At 41.2% G+C, this 26,520-nt stretch overlaps 1 protein-coding gene across 1 annotated transcript in view; it reads right to left on the minus strand.

Moving 5' to 3' along the window:
- CSF1R (colony stimulating factor 1 receptor) overlaps positions 1 to 26,520 on the minus strand; it is a 120,364-nt gene that overhangs the window by 17,467 nt on the left and 76,377 nt on the right. The window contains exons 14-17 of the mRNA XM_030213013.1: positions 23,517 to 23,679; positions 22,990 to 23,060; positions 22,113 to 22,222; positions 6,623 to 6,745 (exon numbers count right to left, since the gene is read on the minus strand). Of these exons, the coding sequence (XP_030068873.1) occupies positions 6,623 to 6,745; positions 22,113 to 22,222; positions 22,990 to 23,060; positions 23,517 to 23,679 (467 nt within the window). The remainder of the gene's footprint in view (positions 1 to 6,622; positions 6,746 to 22,112; positions 22,223 to 22,989; positions 23,061 to 23,516; positions 23,680 to 26,520) is intronic.

Consider the following 26,520-nt stretch of genomic DNA (forward strand, 5'->3'; position numbering starts at 1 on the left):
ACTTCAAGTTGATGGACTAAAAGAACATTTTCCAAGCATCTGACAACTACAGACATTACCACCTTACCTGAACGGAACATTTCCCATCAAAGAGAGCCTACTACTGCACTTGCCATCTTTCCAGTGGAACCGTGTGATGCAAGTCCACCTACCCACAAGAGGACACTGTACTTTGTACTCCCAACTGTATTGGGACTTGTTGTACTTCTATTATTCCTAATTTTGGTTCCAGGACTAATCTATTATACATTTGTAAAGACTCACAGGTTTTTTCAGTATACATAGTAATAATCACAAAATTCCACCCTAGGTACCCCAACAGTTGATTTACTCTGTTTTAATTGAAACCCTATATCTAATCATTACTTGCCCTTTTTAATTCTATTTAATTCTATTATTCCTGACAATACGAATCATCATTTGTTTTGTTTTAACTTTGAAATTTTTCAGGGATGTGGACAAATTAAAATTAACAGAGTACACATCCACTAATCAGACCCTCTATCAGAGAACCTGTATATTTTTGGTATGTCACTTATAACATTGATTAAAGTGGGTGGCATCCTTGGTTTTTCATCCTCTATTGTCACTATCAAGAGGGGTACTTGATTAATTTAAAGCCAGAAATCATTGTTATACTTACATTCCCAGTAATACTGATACTGATGATTCCTTTATAAAGGCATTATAAGACCTTTTTGCCTTAATCTACAAAATTAGCTACTAAATCAGGTGTTGATACTGTTGTCCGGTACATTATTCCCTATGTTCAGAGGTTTGCCTTAAGCCTCCTTGTTACTACTCTCAGTACAAGACAAACTACATTTCCATCATAAATTTTGTGTAGGACCACTGCTATTTTTACCTATTAATGCCTGTAACGCAAGTACACCTCTTTTATTAAGGAAGATATTTATTCTGCTTATGCTGTTTAGTTGAACTATCATATGTTTCTTTCTAGTTTGTTACATTTTGCCAATTTGTATAGACAGGTTTAGATTGTTTTCTCTCCATTTTTAAACTGTTGTACCTTTCATCTTCGCTATACCTCAAATAGTAACTAAGCAAGACTGTTTTCTAGTGTTGATGATTTCTTAATCATCAAGAGAAAGTGAAGCAGATCAATTCATTTCTTTAACACATATTTGCTTCATATTCTGTATAAAGGAACAAGAAGATTATGTTCCTATGTATGTTCCAAAAACACTATAACCCAACAGTGCCTTCATATATGATCTAGATCTATTACACCTAGCAGCAAGATAATGACAAAACTATTATCTTGCTCATAATTATAAGACTACTGCAGGTTAAGCAGCAGGTCCTTCATATATAATGTAGGCCTATAACAACCATAGCTTACTTGTAATTATCATGCTCATGAGTTTTCAGTAGTTATTCATTATTTGGCCAATATTAATCCTTTTTCAATGCTAAAATGAAATATTTCTGCCCTCTTAACACCAGTTTTAGCTATATTTACACATTCAAAGTTTGACTAATGATAAACTTTGATTGAAAAATTTCTTTCCCCCGCCTTCCAACATCAGCTTTGTAATCATGATATATTAATCAATCACAATCATATGCACTTGACCTTATTGATTCCATTGTATGGTACCTAGATTTGGTTGACTTCACGTGTTTCCAAGTCTCGCTCCGCCCTAGAGGGGTGGTTCTAAGATAGTTAGGCCCCTTGGTTATGATAAAAGGGGAAACCTAATGCTGCATTTCATCCAGCATATAATTCTATATCCACATGCTGACTCTTGCTATAGCCTAAGTCCCACGTCATGCCAGAGCACCCCTGTCACCTCAATCCTATACATTCCCCCCCCCCCCCCCCCCCACAGAACTCTAAGAGACCTCTGGAAAGGACGGCCAGACCCACTAGTAGTCATGTGTGCCAGCCCCCCCTGAGGGGCCTGGCAAGAGGGGAATGAAGAGTTATGCTAGCCCTTGCTCTCAGTAAAATACAGGTCAATGGCTCAGACTAAAGAGCTAGGCCTCTACAAGCAAATGGCTCATAATAAGAGCTAGGCTTCTCTTAAAAATCCAAAGTCATCTCTGATACAAAATACATTTATCTGCAGCACAAGCTGAACTGAGTTCTCAGGGAGCTGGCACGGGAGGGGGTACTTTGCTCTTATAAACATGCCTGGGACTGGCATCGGTGAAGAGTCATGAAAGATGTTTTGGGCTAATGAAAGTAGATAAAGGGGTAGATGTACGTAGTTAGAGAGTACTTAGAGAGAGGGGGGAGCTGAGAATAGCTGAGAAGAGCAGAATGACCGATGAAGTCATCTCGCCACCTGTGCTTTGCACCCCTTTTGTGTATAGTTAGAACCTGGGACCTAATGAAGTCAACCTTATCGGTTCCTTATCAACTGATAAGGGATAGCAAGTTCTGCTGACAAAGCTGGATCCCATTGGAATCCATTGGGTTGAGACAGTATAAAGGAAGCACCCCGAGAAGTGTAAGACGCAGAAGGAGAGACAGAGAGAGAGAGACAGACGCAGATACAGAGGCAGATGCAGATGCTGATGGAGGAGAGAGACAGAGTACTACCGAGAGCTGATGTGTCGTGTGATTCTGTTCCACTGTATGATTGACTGAATTGCTGGTATCCTCATTATTGGGTAATGTATCAATGCTAATTAATACTAATAAACTATATCTCTTTAACTAATTAAAACTGGGTTCCTCTTTAATTACAGACTTAGCTACGGCTGAATCTGTACCGAACTGCCATGAGCAGATTCAAGGTTGGGAAAGCTAGATATTTGGAGGGCATATGTAACTTTGCCCAGAGAGATGAGACGGGCCACTGCTTCCGCTGCCTGATTAGCAAAGGCAGATTCTGAGAAAATAAACACTCCCCCCCCCCCACTGCCGCCGCTGCAAGGTACCTTTGCTAGCAGGGGTCCCCAACCTCCGCCAGTCTTAGTCTTTTTCAGCGCTGGTCTCTGGTGCTTTTGCTGATCTGTGCTGTGAGTCCTGACGTCCAGCACGTCTTGCACAAGGAACGTGCAGGACGTCAGGACTCACAGCACAGATCAGCGAACATGCCAGAGACTGGCGCTGAAGAAGACTTCAGCTAGCAGGGGTTGGGAACCCCTACTAGCAAATCTACTTTGCGGCGGCGGTGTGGGGGTGGTCAAAAGTAGCGGGGGAAGGTCGGCGGTGGGGGGGGGGAAGGTGGGCTAAAATGTGCCCCCCCACCTTGGGCTCTGGACTCCCTTCCCGCTGAGGTCTGGCTAAGCCCCTGGTTGAGAACAATTGTTATAATACTCATGAATCTTCAAACTGTGGTTATTAGCCCTCACCTAACTCGAGAATATTGCAAGCAATGTGTTAATGATAAAGTAATATTTTTCAGTCAATCAGATCTTGATTCCCAAAACCATGATTTGCCATGTAATTTACTCCTCCATAACCCAGTTCACTTTTCCCTTTCTGTTACTATACCTGCCATTACATTTTTAAATCATTCTCTTTCGGACATAGCACTTCAAGACTCAAACACTAGTAAACTCTGTGTAAATAAATGGCCCGCTATGATTCATAGTGTTTGAGAAATAGCGAAGTGCAACAGTCATGTCATTTAATTTTATTGTACAAACATCAGAACCTGAATTCATGGACTAGTGGTGGAACAAGGATCCGGGCCTAACTCCTTATTAGAGAAGGGCAGTCAGAAAATGTTTGTATCTTTTTTCAGTTTGAAATGAATATCATTAAGAGTGTATATGCTGTGCACATACCCCCAGATTTTATATAGAAGGCCAGATTCTATATATAATGCCAGAAAAATTAGCGTGGAATCTAGGTATATTCTATAAACTGCGCTTAAATTTAGGCATAGTATATAGAATACACCTAGTGGCCATGACAGTGCCTAACTCTATATGTGAACAAAGAAGGAGGAAAAAACCTCATGTAAACATGAGGGACCAACAAAGAAGTGAGGTGAACTCAAGGAGGATATCAAGAAGTCTTTAATGTAAACAGCATAAAAACGACCCAACACAATCACATTTTGGCACAAAGACGTGCATCAGGAGTAAAGTGAATCTCTTGTATTATGTCAGAAAAGCTCACTTCTCTGTTGGTAACTCTTTATGAGTTAATTTACGCCAAGTAAAACTTGGTGTAAATAAGGGCGCCTAACTTATGTGCAGAACAGGTGTATTCTATATCCCTGTGCATATTTTTTCGGAACACCCAAAGTCCACCCATTCCAGGCCCCTGGCCATGTCCCCTTTTTGGCAGCATGCATTAGAATTTACATGCACCACATTACAGAATACGCTTAGCAAGTTGTACACAGAAATTCTAATTATTGCCAATTAGTGCTGATAATTGCTTGTTAACATCTAATTATCATTGCTGGTTAGCTTGTTAACCAATTAAGTTATGCACATTGTTATGGAATATGCTTCAATTTCCACGCGGAAATCTCAACATGCTACATAGAATCCAGGGAAAATCGCCAAAAATTGGGCACCCAATTTTGAGTGTGCAGAGTGCAAATTAATTAACAATCAATAACTGGAATTAATTGGCAACAATTTATATTTTGTGCGAGCATCTGGCCTAGTTGTTATTCTATAACCTCGGTGCCTAAATTTTCTAGCGTGCAAATCAAAATTTTCTAGCGTGTAACCATAGGAGGAGCATGGGTGGATCAGGGGGTGTTCCTAGAAGTTATGTGTGATGCTATAGAATACTGCCATTTGTGCATTCAACTCCTGAAAATTAGGCACCAGCATTTACACCAGGTTTCAGCAGGTGCAAATATTGGCACCTAAATTGGGAATGGGAATCCACTCTAAGTGCTGTTCTATAAAGGGTATGCTGTATGGAATACTCTTTATAGAATACTAGTTTAACGTTGATCTTCTGTTGCTGATTTTTGGGTGCCATTTATTACATAAAAGTAGCCATACTGAGTCAGACCAGTGGTCCATCTAGCCCAGTATCCTGTTTTCCAAACAGTGGCCAAGCCAGGTCACATGTACCTGTCAGAAACCCAAATTGTGGCAACATTCTATGTAGAACCCCAAAGAATAGCAAGATTCTGGAATCCTAAAGAGTGACAAGGTTCCATGCAGAATCTCAAAGAACATCAACATTCCATACTACAAATCCCAGGGCAAGCAGTTGAATCTCACTCATAGTGTGCACTTTTCTTAAAGACACTAATTAGCTTTGATTAGAATTTACATGCACAACTCGCTAAGTGCAGTGGCGTTCCTAGGGTGGCTGACACCCGGGGAAGATCGCTGATGCGCCCCCCCGGGTGCAGCGTGACTCCCCCTCCAATGAAAAGATGGACACCCCCCCCCCCCGATGCATCTTTACCTTCTGGGAGGGGGGGGGGGGGTGCCGCGCGTCTGTCGGCAATGCTCGTTCCCTGCTCTCTCTGCCCCGGAAGTTCTGGAACAGGAAGTAACCTGTTCCAGGGCAGAGGGAGCAGGGAACGAGCATTGCCGACAGCACCCCCCCCCCCCAGCGGCGAAACGACGGACACCTCCCCCCGGTGAAACGACACCCCCCTTCTCCCTCGGGTGCATCTTTACCTGCTGGGGGGGGGGGAGGTGCCACGAGCCTGTCGGCTTCGCTCGTTCCCTGCTGCCTCTGCCCCGGAACAGGGAACGAGCGTTGCTGACAGATGCGCGGCACCCCCCCCCGCGGCGTGCACCCAGGGCGGACCGTCCCCACCGCCCCCCCCCCTTGGTATGCCACTGGCTAAGTGTATTCTTTAAAGTGGTGCATATAAATTCTAATGCATGCTCCTAAAAGAGGGCATGGCTATGGACATGAAATGGGCTGGTCATGGGCATTCCAGTAATTTACAGATAGGGTTTTAGAATACACGTGCTCCGTGCTTAACTTAGGCGTCGGTATTTACACCAAGTTTTACTTGGCGTAAATGTATGCACCTAGAATTAGGCACAGGCATGACCGCTAGCCGTATTCTATAATCCAGCTAGGCACATTCTATAAACTGCTCCTAAATGTAGGTACAGTTTACAGAACACACCTAGGCGGAAATATTTTTGACGTCGATTTTTCAGGCACCATGTATAGAATTTAGTCCATAGTGTGCCCTGTTTCCTGATAGCTCACATTATTATTGATGAATGACATTTATTTCAAATGACAACCCATCCCTACTCCTTATATACTAGTCTTGTACAGAGCACTAACACTGGCTATTCTCATGTCATTATTCTCTACAGAGTAGCACATTCAGAACAGCTGTCGGGTCCTTTCACATGGGTATCCCACACAGACTCATGGACCCCTTGTAGCCATAACCAGCAGTGTATCACATATGCTGTATGAACAGGGGCTCTACCACGTACATGGTGCATGCAGGTGATAATAACACTATCACAAAATGTTTTATTACATTTCTTATACAGTGGGTAACATAAATACTTTGGATTTTCCATAGAAATTTGTACTATATAGCACAAGAAATCCCCACTATATTTAGCATAGCAAATAAAATTTCTTAGGGACATTATCAACCTATAAATGAGAATGATCTATACAAGGGACTAGGCTTGAAGGACCATAAGAAGATTGGACACAAGGTTTGAGATCACTTACATTGCCCTTGACAACGTAGTTTGAATCATTCATGATGTCTCTGGCCAGTCCAAAGTCACAGATTTTGGCAACACGTCCATGGGTAACTAAGATGTTCCTTGCTGCAAGGTCTCGGTGGATGCACTAGAAAGAACAGAAGCCAAACAGAATCCATATGAAATTTATCCATAGGCCGTGTTGGACTATACAAGCTTCAGCAAAGAGACCTTTTGCAGCTAAACTCTGTTTTGGTTCTTATGGACCTAACCACAGCTTTCGATTAGATAAATAATGAGCTCCTGCTTCTTAGACTGAGTGAGCGTGGTAAGGAGGATATGTTATTGAGGGGGTCTTTTACTAAAGCTTAGCTCGAGTTATCTGCAGCAGTGCCCATTTTATTCCTATGAGCCCTGTAGCAGATAACTCGAGCTAAGCTTTAGCAAAAGACCCCCTAAGTGGTTTCAGTCTATTGCAGCTAGATCTTATTAGTGGATTTGGGAACTGAGTAGTTCTGTCATAGACCAGTGACATGTGGGGTTTCTCAGGAGTCTATTTTATCCCCTACTTTTGTTTTTTTGCCCCGTCACATTCTGATTCAGACCTTTGGTTTAGCTGTTTTTGTCATATGTTTGGACGAGGTTGTTAGATGGTTGAAGATATAAATGAAAGTTAAATCCTGCTAAATCAGAGGCTATTTGGTTTGTGTAATACACAGAGAATCCAGATGTTGAATTTAGCAACCAAAATCTTAAATGTCCCACTATCTATTAAAGAGAAAGTTACAATCTTAGAAGCAGAATTGGACTTACAGTTGAGATTTGCGAGTCATGTCTGCTACCTGGTTAAATCCTTGCTCTATGATAAGGAGAATTCATGCACTCAGATCTCACCTGGAGTAAATGGATCTTAATTATCTAATTCGTTCTTTAATTTTAAACATGATATATTATTGTAGTTCAGTTTTGGCAGGCAGTGGGGGGCGATGTTACTCTTCATACAGTACAGAATACTGCAGTGAAGCTCCTTTTGGGGCAAAAAAGAGTCAGTCATAAGACTCCCCTGTTTTACAAAGAAAGCTGGTTATCAATTGATTTTAGAATTCAGTTTAAAATAATTTTACTAAATTACTGGACGTTGTTTACACGTTGATATTTTTATGTAGAAGCTTTGTTGCTTTTACGTGGATCAAGGCATCCAATGAGATCCTGTAGTTTTTTTCAATTATGCCTTCCTTCACCAAAAGAGATTCATTTTGATAAACCTAGGAGACCCTCCTTTTCTTTCTTTGCCTCTCTTCTGTGGAATAAGTTCCTCTTTGAAATCAGAGAACAAAATCAATCAAAGTTTAAAAAAGCTCTAAAGACATTTCAAGATTGCCTTTTTATGTAGTTTTAGGTTTGGAATTTCATTGGCTTGTCGGATGGGATTCCAAAACTCTTTCAGCTAATGCTGTTTTTACATTGTCTGCTGTTCCTTTTGTTTTGTTTCCCTTCTTAGTATATTATTTCATTATTAATTGTTTTATATTAATTTGATTTGTATTGATTTGATTTCCTTGTGTGGTTGGATCACTGTGAGAGAGATGGTCTTTAAATGTATGTCTCGTTCATTATTTTATCTTTGCTGGTTTTAGAAAGGGTGGTTATCCTGGATATAACTTTTAAACCATCTTGCTGGTTTTCTGAAAGGTGGTCTATTAAACCTAGTAAACTTTAAATCTTGTAAATATATAAAAAGAAAACTCACCATATATTTAGTCGCTTAAACAAGGCTATTCAGGAGATACTGCTTGGCAATAAACCATGCCACTCGGGCTTAAATTTTCAAAAGCTTGCATGCAGTTAGATAATTTAGAGGTCATTTTACTAAGCTACTTACATGAGACTAAAGCTATTTTTGCCACAGTAGAAAAATGGCCAATATTCCATTTTTTATATATTAATGGCCATGCACTAATAAAACTGCCCCTTCTTCAGTGCAGGTATAAATTTCAGCATTCCTCGGGAGACGTCTTATAAAGTTGCCTGCATAAGTGATTTTTTATGGAATTTCACACAGATGCACAGTTATAAAATTACCTCTCGCATATGCACTTTTCTTCCCTAACCTTAATAATCCTTGGAAATGGCTCCTTTCAATGCAGGGATATTGTGAAAAATGTGTAGGCTGTTAGTTTCATTGGGCAGTTTTCAGACTGACGATTAATACATGCAAAACACTTTTTACCCACATAATTGCTTGAAAAATTGTCCTCCCTGCTTTCAAATGATTAGGCTGTACCATAAGTTTCAGCACAGCAGGCACTGGGTCTGAGATTGCAGGAGATGCGTAAGGTCACTGTTCTCTCTAAGCTGAATGGGAATCTTCCAACTGCAATGCTGCCAGTGTGGGCTGGTGCTTCAATATTTTGTTTTCAATTGCTAGGGACAGGCAGGTTCCCTGAAGTCCTGCACCTCACTATTGAAAATGTGATAGTGAAAACAGCATCCCCCCTCCTCCCACCAATAGGACTGTAGGTGGAGCAGTGGCGTACCAAGGGGGGGAGATGGTGGGGGCGGTCCGCCCTGGGTGAACGCCGCTGGGAGGGTGCCGCGCACCTGTTGGCCGAGTCTGCTTGTTCCCTCCCTGCTGCTCCCTCTACGCGGAACAGGTTACTTTCTGTTCCGGGGCAGAGGGAGCGGCAGAGAACGAGCGGACTCGGAGCCGACAGGTGCGCAGCCCCCCCCCCCCCCCCAGCAGGTAAAAATGTACCCGCGGGGGTCGTGCTGCACCTGGGGGGAGGTGTAATTTCACCAGGGGGGGGCGCTGCACCCAGGGGGGGTGTAATTTCGCCGTGGGGGGGGGGCGCATCGGCGATCCGTCCCGGGTGTCAGCCAGCCTAGGAACGCCACTGAAGTGGAGGACTCCCACTCACTTTAGAATTGCAACCTAGTGATCGAGATGTGCAGTTTAACAGATTTCCCATTGTGGAAATTTCTCTTGCTCAAAATCTCAAAATCACAATTCATTATGCATTAGACTTTCCCATAGTCACCTTCCAGGATATTATGTTGTGCTCACCTAAATTGTTTGTTAATCCCCTCCTTTAGGCATATCTGCTTAGACAACAATATGAACTCAAATCTTTTCTGTAACTGGACCTACGTTATGGAATGCATTCCTCTCTAGTCTAAGACTAGAAAGATGCCTGTCAAAAATCTAAGACAGACGTCAAGACATTCTCATTTATGGATACGTTTGTAACATAACCTCTATGTCTTCCCCAATTCTTTGCTTCACTGGCTTCCACTTTTATGAGTGCATGTATTACCTTTCCTATGAAAATATTGTAGTCCCTTTCTTTTTGATATTTTGTGTTTTGCTAACCACTTTGTTCTGTCCAACAGTTAAAGCAGTATATCAATTTCTACAAAAATTAATTACTGAGAGGACGAACGCTGAATTCCTGTGACATGATTCTTGTGTATTTCTTACTATCCTATTGATGTTATAATTTCTTTTCCTTTTCTTTATTTTAATACATATTGTAAATTGCTCAGAGAGTTTGCTAATTGGATGGTATAGCAAATTTGAAATAAACGTAAAACTGTTTAAGTTATTTTTGGCCCCATTAGTGCAAAAAATTCAGGAGTACCTGCTTGGAGTATACATATATGCAAATGATATTTTATTGGCTGGGTACTTTTTTCTCCATTTGTTGGATTTATCCTCAGTGAACAATTGTCTTCAGATGGTGGTTGAGTGGTTGTGATAGCATAAATTGATTTTGAGTGTGGCTAAGACAAAGGCCTGCTGGCTCACTGGTCACCTGCCAAGACCGACTGCTTTGCCACAGTTTTTGGAGGGTTGGGTAAAACCGTGTGAGGAATTCCATTATCTGGGTATTATTTTAGATTCGGGATTGCATTTTAATCAACAGGTGTCTCGGGTGGTGCGAATGGGTTTTGGTACCTTGCGAATGTTGAGTGCAGTAAAGCCTTATTAATTTCCAAATTGGATTATGCTAATATGGTTTATGTGGGTGTTGCATGCTACCTTTTGAAGAAGCTGTAAATGTTACAAAATGTGACACTTAGGTTGTTGTGGGATGTAGGGTGGAGAGATCATATTGCCCCTTTATATGTTCATTACCACTGGTTGCCTGTTGAATATAGGGTATTGTATAAGGTTTTGGTTGTTGATGTATAGAATTTTGCACAAGAGAGTGCCTGAGTACTTGATACCTATGGTCTGAAATTATATACCAGTTCAGACTCTGCAGTCTGCTACTGTGCAGCTTTTATCTAAGTGAGTCGGGCTTGCCATAATGTAACACGTCCGAGTTCTTTTTTTTTTTTTTTGGCAACACCCATTTTTATAGAATCAGCTCCCCCAAGGTTTGAGGGAGGAAGGGTCTTTTATGCAGTTTAAGAAGAAATTGAAAACACATTTTTTCCAACAAGCTTTTGGGTTGGTTACTTGACTGGAGCAGATTTCACCCGGGGCCTGCAGGATGGTGATATATGATTGTCTTTGACTGAATGTGACTGAGGTCTGTCCTATTTTACATTGGTGTTCTTTTCCGATTTTACTATGATTTTTAATTGTGAACCGAGTGGTTCACAATTAAAAATCATAGTAAAGTCAGAAAAGAGTGTTGTATATCAAGTGAAATAAACTACAAACTAGGAACAGTTGTGAAAGGGGTGGGGGGAAACCAGGGTTTAAAATGGAAATGTGGAAGTGAAGCAATCTGACTCATCATGTCCTAAGAATGCAGACAACTTCTGGAAACCTCAAAAAATCTTTCTGTTCCCTTTTTCTGCTACAGCTTGGGGTTGGTGGGTCACTGAGCCATTCTCCTCATTCCTGATCAGCAACAATAGAGAGATAAGTTTGTTTGTTTAGTAAAGGGCTGAAAGATGGCACACAATCTGTGGAGAATTTGTTGCAGCTTAAATTGCTTAGGCCTCTGAAGATGGACTGGGGAATATTTGGGTTTTTACAGCACACACAAAAAATATATTGAGATTGTACAGTATCCATAGACAGTGCCACCCAAGACCAAGAGTATTATATTCAGTTTTGGAGGATATATCTTGTTAAGGATATAAAAAGACATGAAGAAGTTCAGAGGAAGGTGACTAAAATGGTATGAGGCTTGTGCCAAAAGACGTACGAGAAGAGACTGGAAGACCTAAATATGGATACCCTAGAGGAAAGGGGGGATAGGGGAGATATGATACAGACATTTAAATGCTTGAAAAGTATTAATATAGAAAGAGATCTTTTCCAGAGATGGGGAAATGGGGAAACTAGAGAACATGAATTGAGGTTGTGGCTGGAAGACTTAGAGAGTAATGTCAGGAAATTCTTTTTCACAGAAAGATACTTGAAATGCCCTCCCAAGAGAGGTGGTGGGACAAAAATGGTGACGGAATTCAAAATGGCATGGGATGAACACAGAGGATCCCTAATTAGAAAATGGATGATATAAAAAACAAAACTTAAATGACTGCATGTGTGTGATGTGTCAAGTGGTGCTTAGATGGTGACTCTGGCAGTAAAGAACTAAAATCTATGAACAGTGATTCTTTTGTTCTTATGTCTTGCACGGAGTGATTTTTTTGAAAAAAGTATTGCAGTGGACAAGAACTTTGCAGGAAGAAGATCTTTGGTTCTGCACAATCTCTACCTAAGCTAAGTAGCTGTTATTCAATATATATATTTTTTGAACATTAGTTTTTTAACATCTTTTTCTGGATATTGTCCATTAATAAAATATTGTGATCAGGATGGAGGTAGGATGTGCTATGATGTAAATGTGGTGTCCCTGCAAAGCTTGGACTTTTAGTCCACAGCAATACACCAAAAAACTGAGCACAACAAATAAATATTTATACAATTTTATTGAGCTTTTTACAAAAAGTAATTATGTATACAATATGAGTAAATGAGAATATTTCTAATACTTTAAAGTTCCAATTAGGGTTTCTGTTATAGTTTGCTAGTAAAGAACAAAGGCCAGTGCTGGCCAGACTTCTTCAGTCTGTGTGCCATATATGACAAGGCAGATTGGGACAGGCTGGAGTTGGTTTTGATGGCAACTTCAGTAGCTTTTTTTTTTTTGTTACATTTTGTACCCTGTGCTTTTCCACTCATGGCAGGCTCAATGTGGTGGGCAATGGAGGGTTAAGTGACTTGCCCAGAGTCACAAGGAGCTGCCTATGCTGGGAATTGAACTCAGTGCCTCAGTTCCCCAGGACCAAAGTCCACCACCCTAACCACTAGGCCACTCCTCCACTCCCATAAGGACCATAAGGACAGTGCAACACATCTATAAACCCTCCACCCTCCCAAATTCATAAGATCCTTTTAGGCGCATTATGAAATTCTTGAGGATGATGTAAGTCTGGATCAGAGCACTTCCACGACTGTATAGCAACCATTACTTCCCGTGGGAGTCATTTTAACAATTTATTACATTTCTTTTTGTCTTAGTGGAAAATAAGAACATTAGCTGCATGAAACCCTTTTCTACTACTCTCTCTCATGACACCTAATGAAAAGTAAGACCCTTTTGTTATTTCTAGACATTTATTGAAGATTTTCATGCACAAACAACTATTAAAAAAGCAGTGGCATTAGTGCGGGTACCTAGATATTAGATGTGTCGATACTGGATAAGCAGGATATAAATTTGATAAATAAATAAATAAATATAATAGAACCTAGACGCCTAGGTTCCTTAATAGAAGAGACTCCCACTGCACTCTCTTAGAGTGCCTACATGGAGACAGCCAGTAGAATTACCTCTATCTTGCCTATAGATAATACTATAATTTACATACTGAGCTCAACACTTGGTTTACTTTGTTTATCCATCAGTTTTCTCCTGTTTATTTGGGCATGAAGTGGAACAGAATCCATTAGGGCACCATGAGAATTTATTGGGATATAATGCCATGAGACCTTTTTTAACCCTCTGCTCTTCTTCCCATCTACTCCAGCCATTATAGTGACAGTCCTCAGTCAAGAGGAAAGGAATCCTGTATGGAAAGAGAATGGAACCAAACAAACTTAGGAATGCTTAGATGGCAACTCCAGTAATTCATAAACAAAGCCAGTGCCAGGCAGATTCTATAGGCTGTGCTCTGATCATGGCTGGACAGATATGGATGGGCTGGAGTGGGGCTTTGATGGCAACTCAAGTAGTTGGAGAACAAGGCTAGTGCTGGGCAGACTTCTACGGTGTGTGACCTGAAAATGGCAAGGACAAATCACGATCAAGTATGCATATGTAGTATCACATCATACCTTATACTATGAGTTTATCTTGTGGGGCAGACTGGATGGACTGTACGGGTCTTTATCTGCTGTTACTAAGTAAAAGCCAAAGACCCAAGCACCCTCAGGAGCCCAATCAATGACTGGAATATATTGCTACCCTCTTACACTCATGGCCAGTGAACAGCTACTGCTCAGCATCGCACAGCCAGCCTGAGGAGCAGAAGTCAGGGTCAGCATTTACATCCAGATCTCCTGTCTGGCGATGAGCAACAATGTCTCTCAGCCACTGGGTCACCACTGGCCACAGTTTTACTTGCAGTCTTATTTTTCTATCTTTTTCTACTTCAGTATTGGTGAACGAGTATCAGTGTTATCACCTTGATAGATGACTTTATTTTGTTGATGTGGTTATTTAATCCTTATTGAAGACTCTGATGACCCCTGATGCAGGCAGTTGCCGAAACTTGGCCAAGTCAGGTCCTTTTTCAATAAACTTATTTGTGTGCCATTGCCTCTTCCTTTTTCCTTGGACCAGCTCTACTGGTATTGAGTTGTTTGCTGGTTCTGCAGAGGTTGTACTCCTGTTTTTCGTCTTACTTTGCTATCAACATCGCTAACAACTACCATACTATAATACATATGTCACAATAGACTTTATAAAAGTAAACAGAAGACCAACACAAGGAAGTGTTGCAAACTTATTATTTATTTCAGTGACTTTTTAGGGGAAACGCAAGAATGTTCTGACATGTTGAAGAAGGGCAATTTTTAAACAGCCAATTTATATTAGTGATTAGGAATGTTACTTCCTCATGTGATAAATCATTTAAACTTAATAATTTAGATTATGCTTTCTCGCTATGGGCAGACTGGATGGACCATGCAGGTCTTTTTCTGCCGTCATCTACTATGTTACTATCCACCTTATAATTGAAAGAGAAAAACGCCTAGATTTCGACCCAAATCGGGAGATAGACGTTTATCTCACAAAAACGAATAAATCGGTATAATGGAAAGCCGATTTTGGACGTTTTCAACTGCACTCCATCGCGGAAGCGTACAAAGTTGACAGGGGCGTGTCAGAGGCATGACGAAGGTGGAACTGGGGCGTGGTTATCGGCTGAGGAGAGATGGGCGCCTTTCGCCGATAATGGAAAAAAAGTATGCGTTTGTAGCTAGAATTTAGGGCACTTTTCCTGGACCCTGTTTTTTCACGAATAAGGCCCCAAAAAGTGCCCTAAATGACAAGATTACCCCCAGAGGGAATCGGGGATGACCTCCCCTGACTCCCCCAGTGGTCACTAACCCCCTCCCACCACAAAAAATTATGTTTCACAACTTTTTATTTTCACCCTCAAATGTCATACCCACCTCCCTGGCAGCAGTATGCAGGTCCCTGGAGCAGTTGTTAGGGGGTGCAGTGGACTTCAGGCAGGTGGACCCAGGCCCATCCCCCCCTACCTGTTACAATTGTGCTGCTTAATGCTTAGTCGTCCAATCCCCCAAACCCACTGTACCCACATGTAGGTGCCCCCCTTCACCCCTTAGGGCTATAGTAATGGTGTAGACTTGTGGGCAGTGGGTTTTGAGGGGGATTTGGGGGGCTCAACACACAAGGGAAGGGTGCTATGCACCTGGGAGCTCTTTTACCTTTTTTTTGTTTTTGTAAAAGTGCCCCCTAGGGTGCCCGGTTGGTGTCCTGGCATGTGAGGGGGACCAGTGCACTACGAGTCCTGGCCCCTCCCATGAACAAATGCCTTGGATTTATTCGTTTTTGAGCTGGGCGCTTTCATTTTCCATTATCACTGAAAAACAAAAACGCCCAGCTCACAAATTGTCGAATAAAACATGGACGTCTATGTTTTTCGAAAATACAGTTCGGTCCGCCCCTTCACGGACCCGTTCTCGGAGATAAACGCCCATGGAGATAGACGTTTTCGTTCAATTATGCCCCTCCACGTATGTTACTATCAATCATAATTTTGGGAATAATGACCAAACATTGTCATTAGATGCTCAAATTAATTCTTTAGTTAAGAAATCTTTTTTTTCCTAAAGAGGAAACTACTTAGAATTCATAAATAGTTTAACACTGCCCATTTCAGACTATTGGTTCAGTCCCCTTTGTTGTCTCAAATTGACTACTGCAATGTGATTTATCTAAATTGTTCAGAACGTATCTCTAAAAAAACTACAGATGATAAAGAATACAGCAGTTAGGCTGATTTTTTTGCTATCAAAATTTGATCACGTTTTCTTGTTTTTGTTATGCCTTCATTGACTTCCAGTAGAGGCTAGGTTAACATTCAAGTTTTAATGTATTCTGTTTAAGACCTTGCATGGTTTAGTGCAATTATATATGTATTCTTTATTTGAATTTGCGTCATGATAAGGGTCTGGATACTGAGACAGCCACATCCTTTTCCTTTCCCTAGTCCCAGAGAGATGAAATTGTTCCATTTATTTGAATCCTCCTTTTCTTTCCAGGCAGTGAAATTCTGGAAGATTCTTTCAATTGATTTATGGTCCATTACAGTTTACAAAACTTTTAGAACATTTTTAAAGATTTTTTTATTCTAGAGATTTGTTACCTAGTAATAATGTTGTTTACAATTTTGTTGATCTATGACGGAATAATTATGCAATTTTTACTCATGTTGTTGTTCTATGATACAAATATGTTATGCAAAATCTTTTATGTGTTTCCCATGTTGTACCTGGTTTCTTAGGAGTTGTTATCTGCATTGAACCAGTTTTGGTACACAGAGAATAGAAGAATAAATACCATACTATACTATACACTTTGATGCCCTGGAAGATCCACACTTTGCAGAATGTCTGCACTATAAAAGCATATGAGCCAGGGTAAAATAATTAGTCATCTTTCCAACACTGCTATGAAATATCACTTAGAAACACAACATAAGGCTGTGTTGTTTTCAGGGGGGCTGGAAGTCCTTCAAGTCAGAGGAATGAAGCAGGAGTAGCAGAAAAGGAACAGCAAAAAATAATAATAATAAAAAGGGGGGGGGGGGGGAATCTAGTAGCAATGACTCTGATATTAACTCACTTCCCCAGCCCCTGCCAGCAGTTGCAACACAAGCTCTATCTCAGATACAGAGGCAGGTTACAATGGAACAAATGGGATTGGGTCCTACTGCACTGTCCTGTGCCAAGACGTGGGTTGCATTCAAAATGGTTACACGATACACAGGTGAAATAATTGCTTAGGATGACCAGCACCTGCAGGTTGTGGAGAATATGGATTTTAAGCAGTTGTACATCTGTTAGCTCCGAATTACAAACCGATTGCTAACCGGCTATCGGAGTATTTGGTCACTCAAAAATTCTGTAGTGCTGAAGGAGTCGTAAATAGTACCTTAAATCTGGACAATGACTGTTCTCGGTGAACATAAGGTGGGAGGTCATTCTAGAATTTGGGGGCCAAGAAAAAAAACAACTGAATATCTATTAGTCTCATAACCCCAGATTCAATATATGTCACCCGAAGTTGGGTACGCAATTATGTTTGTTGTGTTTTTAGGTCTGTGTGATTCATAGGTGCCAACTCTGTGGGTGCTGTGGGTGCTTGAGCACTCCCAATATTCGCAAACGTCGAGTTTGTCCATGAAGGGGTCATTTCCATTGGGTTTAGCACCCCCAATCACTTTGAAAAGTTGGCTCCCATGGTATGATTTATATATTTATATATGACATGAATGCTTAAATTTCATAGCGCACTGCTCTAAAGAGACATGGCTGTGGGAGGGGCATGGGTGGATCAAGGGTCATTCCCAGAAGACAGGCATGATGTTATAAAATACTATCAATTGCGCACTCAACTGCAGAACATTAGGCACCAGCGTAAATGCTGGTGACCAAAGTTAGGTGAAAAATACGCATTAAACTAATATTCTATAAAAGGCGCTCGGTAAAGAGCATCCTTTATAGAATACTAGCTTAGCGTGAATCATCCCAGGGCCTACCTTTGGGCACCATTTACTGAATTCCACCCATAGTATGGAAGTTTAAGGTGAGGAAGCCAAGCAGTGTTTTTCTTTTTTTAGTATTTTAGGTTTTTTTTCTTTTTTTAGTAAACTGAGATGCAACACTAAGAGCAGGCAGCTCTACCAGCAATTTTTGTTGTGGATTCAGGGGAAAGGAAGAACATAGGAGAGAGTGAGAGTCTGAAGGTTGAAGGGACCATGTGGAGATCTAAGGATTGTTAGCGAAGAAAGGTAAATAGTAAGCCTTTTATGCCAAAGAGAGTATTGTAAACAAAATATATTTGATGGAAGCCAGTGGAGGTGAACAAAAAGAGGTGTAATAAGGTCATATTTGCGAACTCTGCAGAGTAGTAAAGTTTGAAGATGTTTGAATTGGGTAGAAGAAACACCCTTATATGCAAATAACAGTATAGGCTGTTAATCTGAAATTCGTAATCTAATACAATAAAAACTGAAAAACAGCCAATCCCAATCCCAAAGGGTTGTATAGAGTGGACATACAACAATAACAAAAACGTGGGAATTACCCTCAGAAACCAAGGCTATCGCCAAGGTCTGACCACAGGACTCTGATATCTATATAAGATTTTTGTGTCCGTGGTCTGATCTGGGCAAGTCACTTAACCCTCTATTACCCCATGTAAGCCGCATTGAGCCTGCCATGAGTGGGAAAGCGCAGGGTACAAATGTAACAAAAATAAATAAAATAAAAATCTCTTTCATAGGGTAAGACTTTCCCACTTATTCACAACTGGAACTGTTCTTATTTCAACAATAGATCTCACAAACATTGCTGAGTACAAAAAGTTTCCAAGTAACAGCTTAGCATAAATTAACTTAACTTTTCCTTAGCTGACTTGCCTGCTTATAATCGAATGAGAAAAACGCCCAAGTTCAGACCTAAATCGGGAGATGGACGTTTATCTCACAAAAACGAATAAAGCGGTATAATCGAAAGCCGATTTTTGGACGTTTTCAACTGCAATCCGTCGCGGATGCGGACAAAGTTGATGGGGGCGTGTCAGAGGTGTGGCGAAGGCGGAACTGGGGCGTGGTTATCTGACGAACAGAGATGGGCGCATTTCACCGATAATGGGAAAAAAGTATGCGTTTTTAGCTAGAATTTAGGACACTTTTCCTGGACCCTGTTTTTTCACGAATAAGGCCCCCAAAAGTGCCCTAAATGACCAGATGACCACTGGAGGGAATCGGGGATGACCTCCCCTGACTCCCCCAGTGGTCACTAACCCCCTCCCACCACAAAAAATGAAGTTTCTCAACTTTTTATTTTCACCCTCAAATGTCATACCCAGCTCCCTGGCAGCAGTATGCAGGTCACTGGAGGAGTTGTTAGGGGGTGCAGTGGACTTCAGGCAGGTGGACCCAGGCCCATCCCCCCTACCTGTTACAATTGTGCTGCTTAATGCTTATTAGTCGTCCAACCCCCCCAAACCCACTGTACCCACATGTAGGTGCCCCCCTTCACCCCTTAGGGCTATAGTAATGGTGTAGACTTGTGGGCAGTGGGTTTTGAGGGGGTTTGGGGGGCTCAACACATAAGGGAAGGGTGCTATGCACCTGGGAGCTCTTTTACCTTTTTTTTTGGTTTTGTAAAAGTGCCCCCTAGGGTGCCCGGTTGGTGTCCTGGCATGTGAGGGGGACCAGTGCACTATGAATCCTGGCCCCTCCCACGAACAAATGCCTTGGATTTATTCGTTTTTGAGCTGGGCGCTTTCATTTTCCATTATCGCTGAAAAACAAAAACGCCCAGCTCACACATCGTTGAATAAAACATGGGTGTCTATTTTTTCCCAAAATACGGTTCGGTCCGCCCCTTCACGGACCCGTTCTTGGAGATTAACGCCCATGGAGATAGGCGTTTTCGTTCAATTATGCCCCTCTTGGTAACCCCTCATTCCAACTGCTAATATTCATTCAACGGGGCCCAAACTGTTTCACCCACTTCTGGGCTTCATCAGGAACCACCCAGTTTGAACGTGAACTACAGGGGTATTGATCTAGCTGAATGGGCTGTGTCAGCAGTACCACACTGCCAGCCGCTAGCACGGTTTTGTAAACAGGGGCCTAGGTGGGATATCAGAAAAAGTATATATAAGTGTGTGAAATGAAGGAAAAATCAAGAAAATCACATAAGTTGTGAAGTCTACACATCACTAATGAAACCAACTCTTGTTAGTTCAGAGATTTGTCTTTGAAAAGACAGTTGGGAATCCAAAAGCATTCTCAAATATTGAAATTAAAGAACTGGTGGAATAGCGAGATCACTCAAAATGGGGATTAGATCTGGTGGAGCTAGTGAACCTTATAACCAACATATCATGGTTATTCAGTCAGGCATATTCAAGTGTATGAGGCAGTTTTGATTTGGACATGGGCACCTTGGGAAAAAGTATGCATGCTTAGCCGAATGAATGGTTTTTGCTTTCCTATTAGATATTGTAGTTTTCTTTCTTACTTTTATTTTTTAAATTTGTTAACCACTTTGATCTGCATGTCAGTTAAGGCGGTATATCAAGCCATGAATCAATCAATCAATCACGGTGTTGTCAGGGTTAATACCAATCCACGCGTGACGAGCCAAGATACAAGTGAATTTAGGTAGTCTGGAAGACTATCTGTTCTCCTTTTCCTTTTTCTGAATCTATTTTGATTTTCTTCAAGTTTATGGATTAGGGTTGGGCAGCCAGAAAATTTTCAGTTTGTGTTGTTTCCCATGTCGTTTATTCATTTTTGAGGAGAGTTTTCTGGCTATTTTGTCACTTTGTCAGTTTCCGACAATAGTGCATACTGTTTGGAACCATAGTGCACACTACGTGGAAAGAGGAGACTCTCTCTTTTCCTGAGAATCCACATGTGCTCTAGGAGGCACTAAGGGCTCCGGCATTCTTTGCAGATATCGCACACATATGGGAACATTATCGTACAACCTGCAATTAACACAATAGAAAAAGCCCTAAAATGCTGCATTCAATATTGACTTTGTTTGTGGGATAGTCCCATGTTAACCTGTATTAAGCCCAGAATTTATCGCAGTTTCTTAAACCTACCCCTAAGTCTTAGGAAGAAGGATGAGTGTGTGTATTCTATATGTTCTATATTTCCATAAATATTTGGATATCAGTAAGGAGAGAAATAAAGAGAAAACCAAGGTAGCACCTAAAGCTTGTTTGATGACCTTTTATATGTCTACTGAACATGGCAGTTATAGTGAATTAAGTATTAAGCAGTGCATCTGAAATATGATTAGTATAAGTCAAGGATTTTCAACCTAGTACTAGGGACAAGAACAGTTAAACAGGTTTTCAGGATATCCACAATGAATATGCCTGACATAGATTTCCATAAAATGGAGGTAGAGCATGCAAATTTATCTCAAGCCAGATTTTAAAGCCAGGAAGATGAGTGGTGTGATTATTGACAGTGCTGTTCTAAGCAAGGGGTGTGCCTTGATACAGTTGAAAAGCAAAACATAGTCTATGTCGGAGAATAACATGAGATGATGAGTATTGAATCTTAAAAGTTTATTAAATGATAAGATTTTTGATAAAAACTAAAAAAAGATTAAAAAAAGAAAAAATTTTGATAGTAAAAACATTACGATATACCCTTGAAGAGGTGGGCATGTAATTCTCACTGAATGAAGATATGTATCAGTGAGTGACACCGCTGAGGTTAAGGTTTAGCTATTTCATGTGGGAGATTTGTTGTGATGCAAATTTATCTCATGCATATTTATTGTGGGTATCCTGAAAACCTGACTGGCTGAGCGTGTCCTGAAGACTGGGTTGAGAACCACTGGTATAAGCTGTCATGCAGTGGCGTTCCTAGGGGGGGTGGTGGGTGCGGTCCGCCCCGGGTGCACGTGGCTTGGGGGGGTGCCGCGCATGCCTGTCCTTCGTTCGTTCCATGCTCCCTCTGCCCTGGAACAGGTTACTTCCTGTTCCGGGGCAGAGGGAGCATGGAATGAACGAAGGACAGGCGCGTGCGGCACCCCCCCAGCGGCGTGCACCCAGGAGGGGTTCTTTTGTGGGGGGGTGTCCTTTCACCGGGAGGGGGGGTTGTGCTGCATCCGGGGGGGGGGCGCTGCACATCGGCGATCCGCCCTGGGTGTCAGCCCCCCTAGGAACGCCACTGCTGTCATGGCATGGAACAGATTAAATTAATTTTATGTATTTGTTCTGAGGCAAAGAAATGGTCATTTTCTTTACACTTACATTCTTGGAAGCAAGGAAGGCCATGCCCTGTGCCACTTGGCTTGAGAAGTGTAACAGATCATAGACGTCGAGAGGGATGGTGTCCTCATTTTCCTCATCTTCAATCAAATCTGCAAACAGAAAACAGAAACTTTTCATAAACATACCTGGATTTTCAGCTGAAAATTTTACATACAGCAAGTACCTAAAACTAAGGATCCTAATTTAGATGCGTAATTCATTTTCCTAGATTTTCAAACCTACCGTTAGGTGCTAATGTTGAGAATGAGTGCTACATACCCCACTTTCTTCCCTGTTAAGCAGTTAGGATACTGCTCATATCATGTTTCCCCACCCTCTTTAGACAAATTTAGAAGTAATTTATCTCTGGTGCCTTATATATTATCTTGTGGTATTCATTTAGGGAGTATTATTTTGTTTATATTTGAATTCTTTCTTTTGGGATTTTTTTTATTGGCATTATTTCTCTCTTTCCTGTCATAGCTTCTCCTCTTCCTGCCCATTTTTTAAGCACTTATATTTAGGTGCCTAATGAAAATAATCATGTAAATTTCAGAATTCGGCATTAATCAATTTTCAAAGGAACCAATTTAGGTGCCTTATTCCTTATCTTACACACCTTTGAAAACCAAATCTGAAAAGCAGAGATGCCAAGTTACCAGTTCCAGGTTGGAGATTTTAGGACAGTTCTGGATTTCTGACCATCCCATCCTATAGTATTATGGGACTTGCAGCACTGATTTCAATGGGCAGGATTGGGCACTACAAACCCCACATTCCTGTAGGATTTAAATTCAAAACCAGGATCAGTCAAAAATCTCCAGCCTGGAACTGGGTAACTTGGCATCTCTGGAAAAGTTTCTTGGATAGTTCTTACCCTGTACCATGTTGGATTCTGAAAGGACAGGTTTCATATCAACATAGTTGTCCGTGCACTCGCTGGAAAACCTGTCGGCAGGGAGCCATAGAAACAAAACCAGGGTAAAAATAAAAATCAGAAGAGTACAGCAAATTATAATTTTAAATACCATGTGTGGAGAGGGAGTGAGCTCTAAAACTGAATATACTGTATGTTTTTAGTCTTGTCAGTAAGATGTAAAAAGCTGTCCCTATAATGCGTCTATCCATAAAATGAGCCTTTAGTTTTTGAATCCTTTTTTTAATGCGTCCTTTTCCACTCATTCTTTATTCTCTTCTCCAACTGTCTCCTATTCATAAAGAGTTGGTTATGTCAAAGAAATGCATGTCAATGAGAAGATAATAGAAGGAAGAAAAAGGGATAAACAAAGGATGAGAATAAGGCAAAGGAGAGATTGGATAACAGGAGAATAAAATAAAGAGTTAAGAAGACAGGGCCAAAGGAAAAGAGGAGAAAAACAGAAAATGTGGATCTTCTGATTATACCTTTTGGTGTACTTCTTATCCAAGCATACATTCTTGTAATTGAGTTGACTCTCTGAAATGGATTCCTTGACTGGGTCCGTTATGGTGATGGACTCTGCCTTCCTCCGCAAGAAATTGAGCAGGTCTCCATAGCAACAATACTCCGTGATCACCAGGATTGGTCCTAGCAAACAGGAATGCCACTGTTACATACTTATCTTGGTATGATAGTCGTTCCTTGATGGCTAGGAATTTCATAAACTTTTTTCTCCATTGGAATGAATGTAGATTTTTCAGTCTTCACCACTATATAAGTGGTAAGCATGGTGCAAGGACAACCTTTTTTTTGCACCTGGCGTACTTATTCAGAATTATGCCCTATTCCCCCATTCCCCCACCCCTTGACTTACTGGTGGCTGCTGAAACATTGTGCTCTCTCCTTTGGTGGTGAAGGCACAGCTCTCTGATGGCAGTGACTGTATCACAGTACTCTCTCTCTCTCTCTCTCTCTCTCTCTCTCTCTCTCTCTCTCAACTCTTCACATACATGGTGCTTTAATTGTCCCTTAGGCATGTAAGTGCATGAAGCGCTATTCTATAAGGGAGCGTATAATTGTTAAAGTATGTAACTGCAAGGAAGGGCTCACACGCGGGTGGAGCATGGATGGAACATGGGTATGCTTCCTACTTATGCACATACCTTATAGAATATTATAAGATGCATGACTACACAGTGCACTTAGGTGCACCAACTTATGACTGCCATAGACCTGGCCTAAGTGAACATGCCTAAATATAAATGAATCAATGCCAACTTATGCTAATATTCTATAATGGAATCTTGGCACTCAGCGCATGAAATCGAGATACCTACCTTGAGGTGCCAAGTTATAGAATTGCCCCCCATAATTTAGAAATAGAAATATGCGATCAAAAACTGGATTCTTCCCTATTCCATTGTCCACTCCTGTCTACAGAAAATAGGAGGGAAGAAAAAGGAGGGGGGGGGGGTCTGATTAGGGGGAAGAGTGGCTAGTCTTTGCAGTGTCTGCTCTAGGCTGACACCTCTTTTAATCTCCTCTCTGTCCCTGAAAGATAGGAGAGGAAAAACTGGATTAGGGAGCAGCATATAGCTTTTCCTAGCTTTGCCACTGCTTGTCCTTGGATCGGTAGCATGGAATGTTGCTACTAATTGGGTTTCTGCCAGATACGTTTGACCTGGATTGGCCACTGTTGGAAGCAGGATACTGGGCTAGATAGACCATTGGTCTGATCCAGTATGGCTATTCTTATGTTCTTAAGCTCTATGCTCTGTCTGCTCTGGGCTCATCCAATCCCTTCTGTTCTCTGCTGTTGCCTGGGAGAGAATGGGCCTAATGAGGAGGCAGAAGATTATTCTTTTCTGTCTGAGACTGGGGTACTGGCCAGTACAGTCACTGGGACAGAGCTCTGGGTGCTCATTTACTTATTTAAAAGCTTGTATAAGTCATCTGTCTAACTAAAGTCAATACTGCTCACATTATTACATAGTGACCATCAAATACATCAAGAAATAATTAATGCATGAATCTGCTTGATTCCATACACACATAAAATTATTCCCCACCAAGAAATAAGCTAAACAAAACATATATATAATCACTATATTCAGCATCATCCTCTTATAAAACCAATGTTCCTCCAAACAGCACAGCATTATAATAGCCAATGTTCTAGGTAGAGAAGGGGGTAACATGATTAAAATGATGATAAAAATAATGAAGTTTGACTGCAGTTGACTGGATGAGTTTAAGGCATTTGATGGAGTAGCGAGGGAGATCAGCTTACAGGGAGTTGCATTAGTCAAGATGAGAGATGACAATGGAAAGGAGAGGGGTACAAATTAGAGAGAGGTCAAGGAAAGATGTTATGGTTGTTTGCCAAGATCCTGGGTTTGCCCTACTCTTATTATGCATGTTGCACTGATCTGAATTTTTTTCAGTGTGTGCAACCTAGAAGCATTAACTGTAATGTAATGAATATGGTGAAGAGCAAAAAAATACAGAGCGAATGACTGAGCCAATTTGAGGCTTACAGGTCAACTTGGAATCAAAGGTAACAACTGCAATTTTAACTGTGTCTGAGATAGGGAGAAGGCAACTTTCAATAGAGGGAAATGGGGGAAGTGGTGTGCCAGAGTTGGGAAAGACAATCACCTCACATTTAGAGGTGTTGAAGAAACAAATTGCTCTTGAGCCAGGAGGAGACATGGAGAAGATAGTTGTTGAGAGTAGAAAGAGAAGTAGAAGGGTTAGTAACTCTACAGAGAATTTGGATATCATCAGCACAGCAAAAAGGAATGCAATCTTGTTCCTGGATAAGCGTGAGAAAGGAAGAGAGGACGACATTAAACAGAGTGGGGGCCAGAATGGACGCCTGACTTAACAGGGTAGGTAGAAGAGAAAGAAGTGACATGGAACAATTGTAATATGCAATCTGAGAAATAGCTGGTAAACCAAAATAGCACTGTACTGCAAATACCCAGAGAGCAGAGATGAGAAAGTAGTAGAGAGTGATCAACCACATTGAAGGCAGCAGATAGGTCGAAAGAGACAACAATGACTGATTGGTGCTGATCAAGTGCTGAATAAATAGTGTCTTAAAAAGCCAAAAGAAGGGTTTCAGTGCTGTGCTGTCAGTGGAAACCTGATTGGAAAAGGCACAGAGCATTTCTATTTTCAAAGAAAAGAACAATTTTTTTCAAGGTTGTTTAAGAAGAAGGAAAGATTGGAGATTGAATGGAAATTAAATGGTAGAGATGTGTCAAGAAGCAATTTGTTCAGCAAGGGTTGAACATGGACATGTTTCCATAGTGGGGAAAGGGAACCAAGGGTAAGGCTGGAATGCAAAAGGAGAAGGAGAAGCGATAAGAAGGAAGGAAAAAGATGACTGACAAGATGTATAGGCCAGGGTCAAGGGGGGGGGGGGGGGGAAGAGGAGAGATTGAGGGAGTGAACAGCTCGAAGCATAGTAGAGCTAGAAGGCAA

This window comes from Microcaecilia unicolor, chromosome 8 (assembly GCF_901765095.1).
Source record: "Microcaecilia unicolor chromosome 8, aMicUni1.1, whole genome shotgun sequence".
Classification (NCBI taxonomy): domain Eukaryota; kingdom Metazoa; phylum Chordata; class Amphibia; order Gymnophiona; family Siphonopidae; genus Microcaecilia; species Microcaecilia unicolor.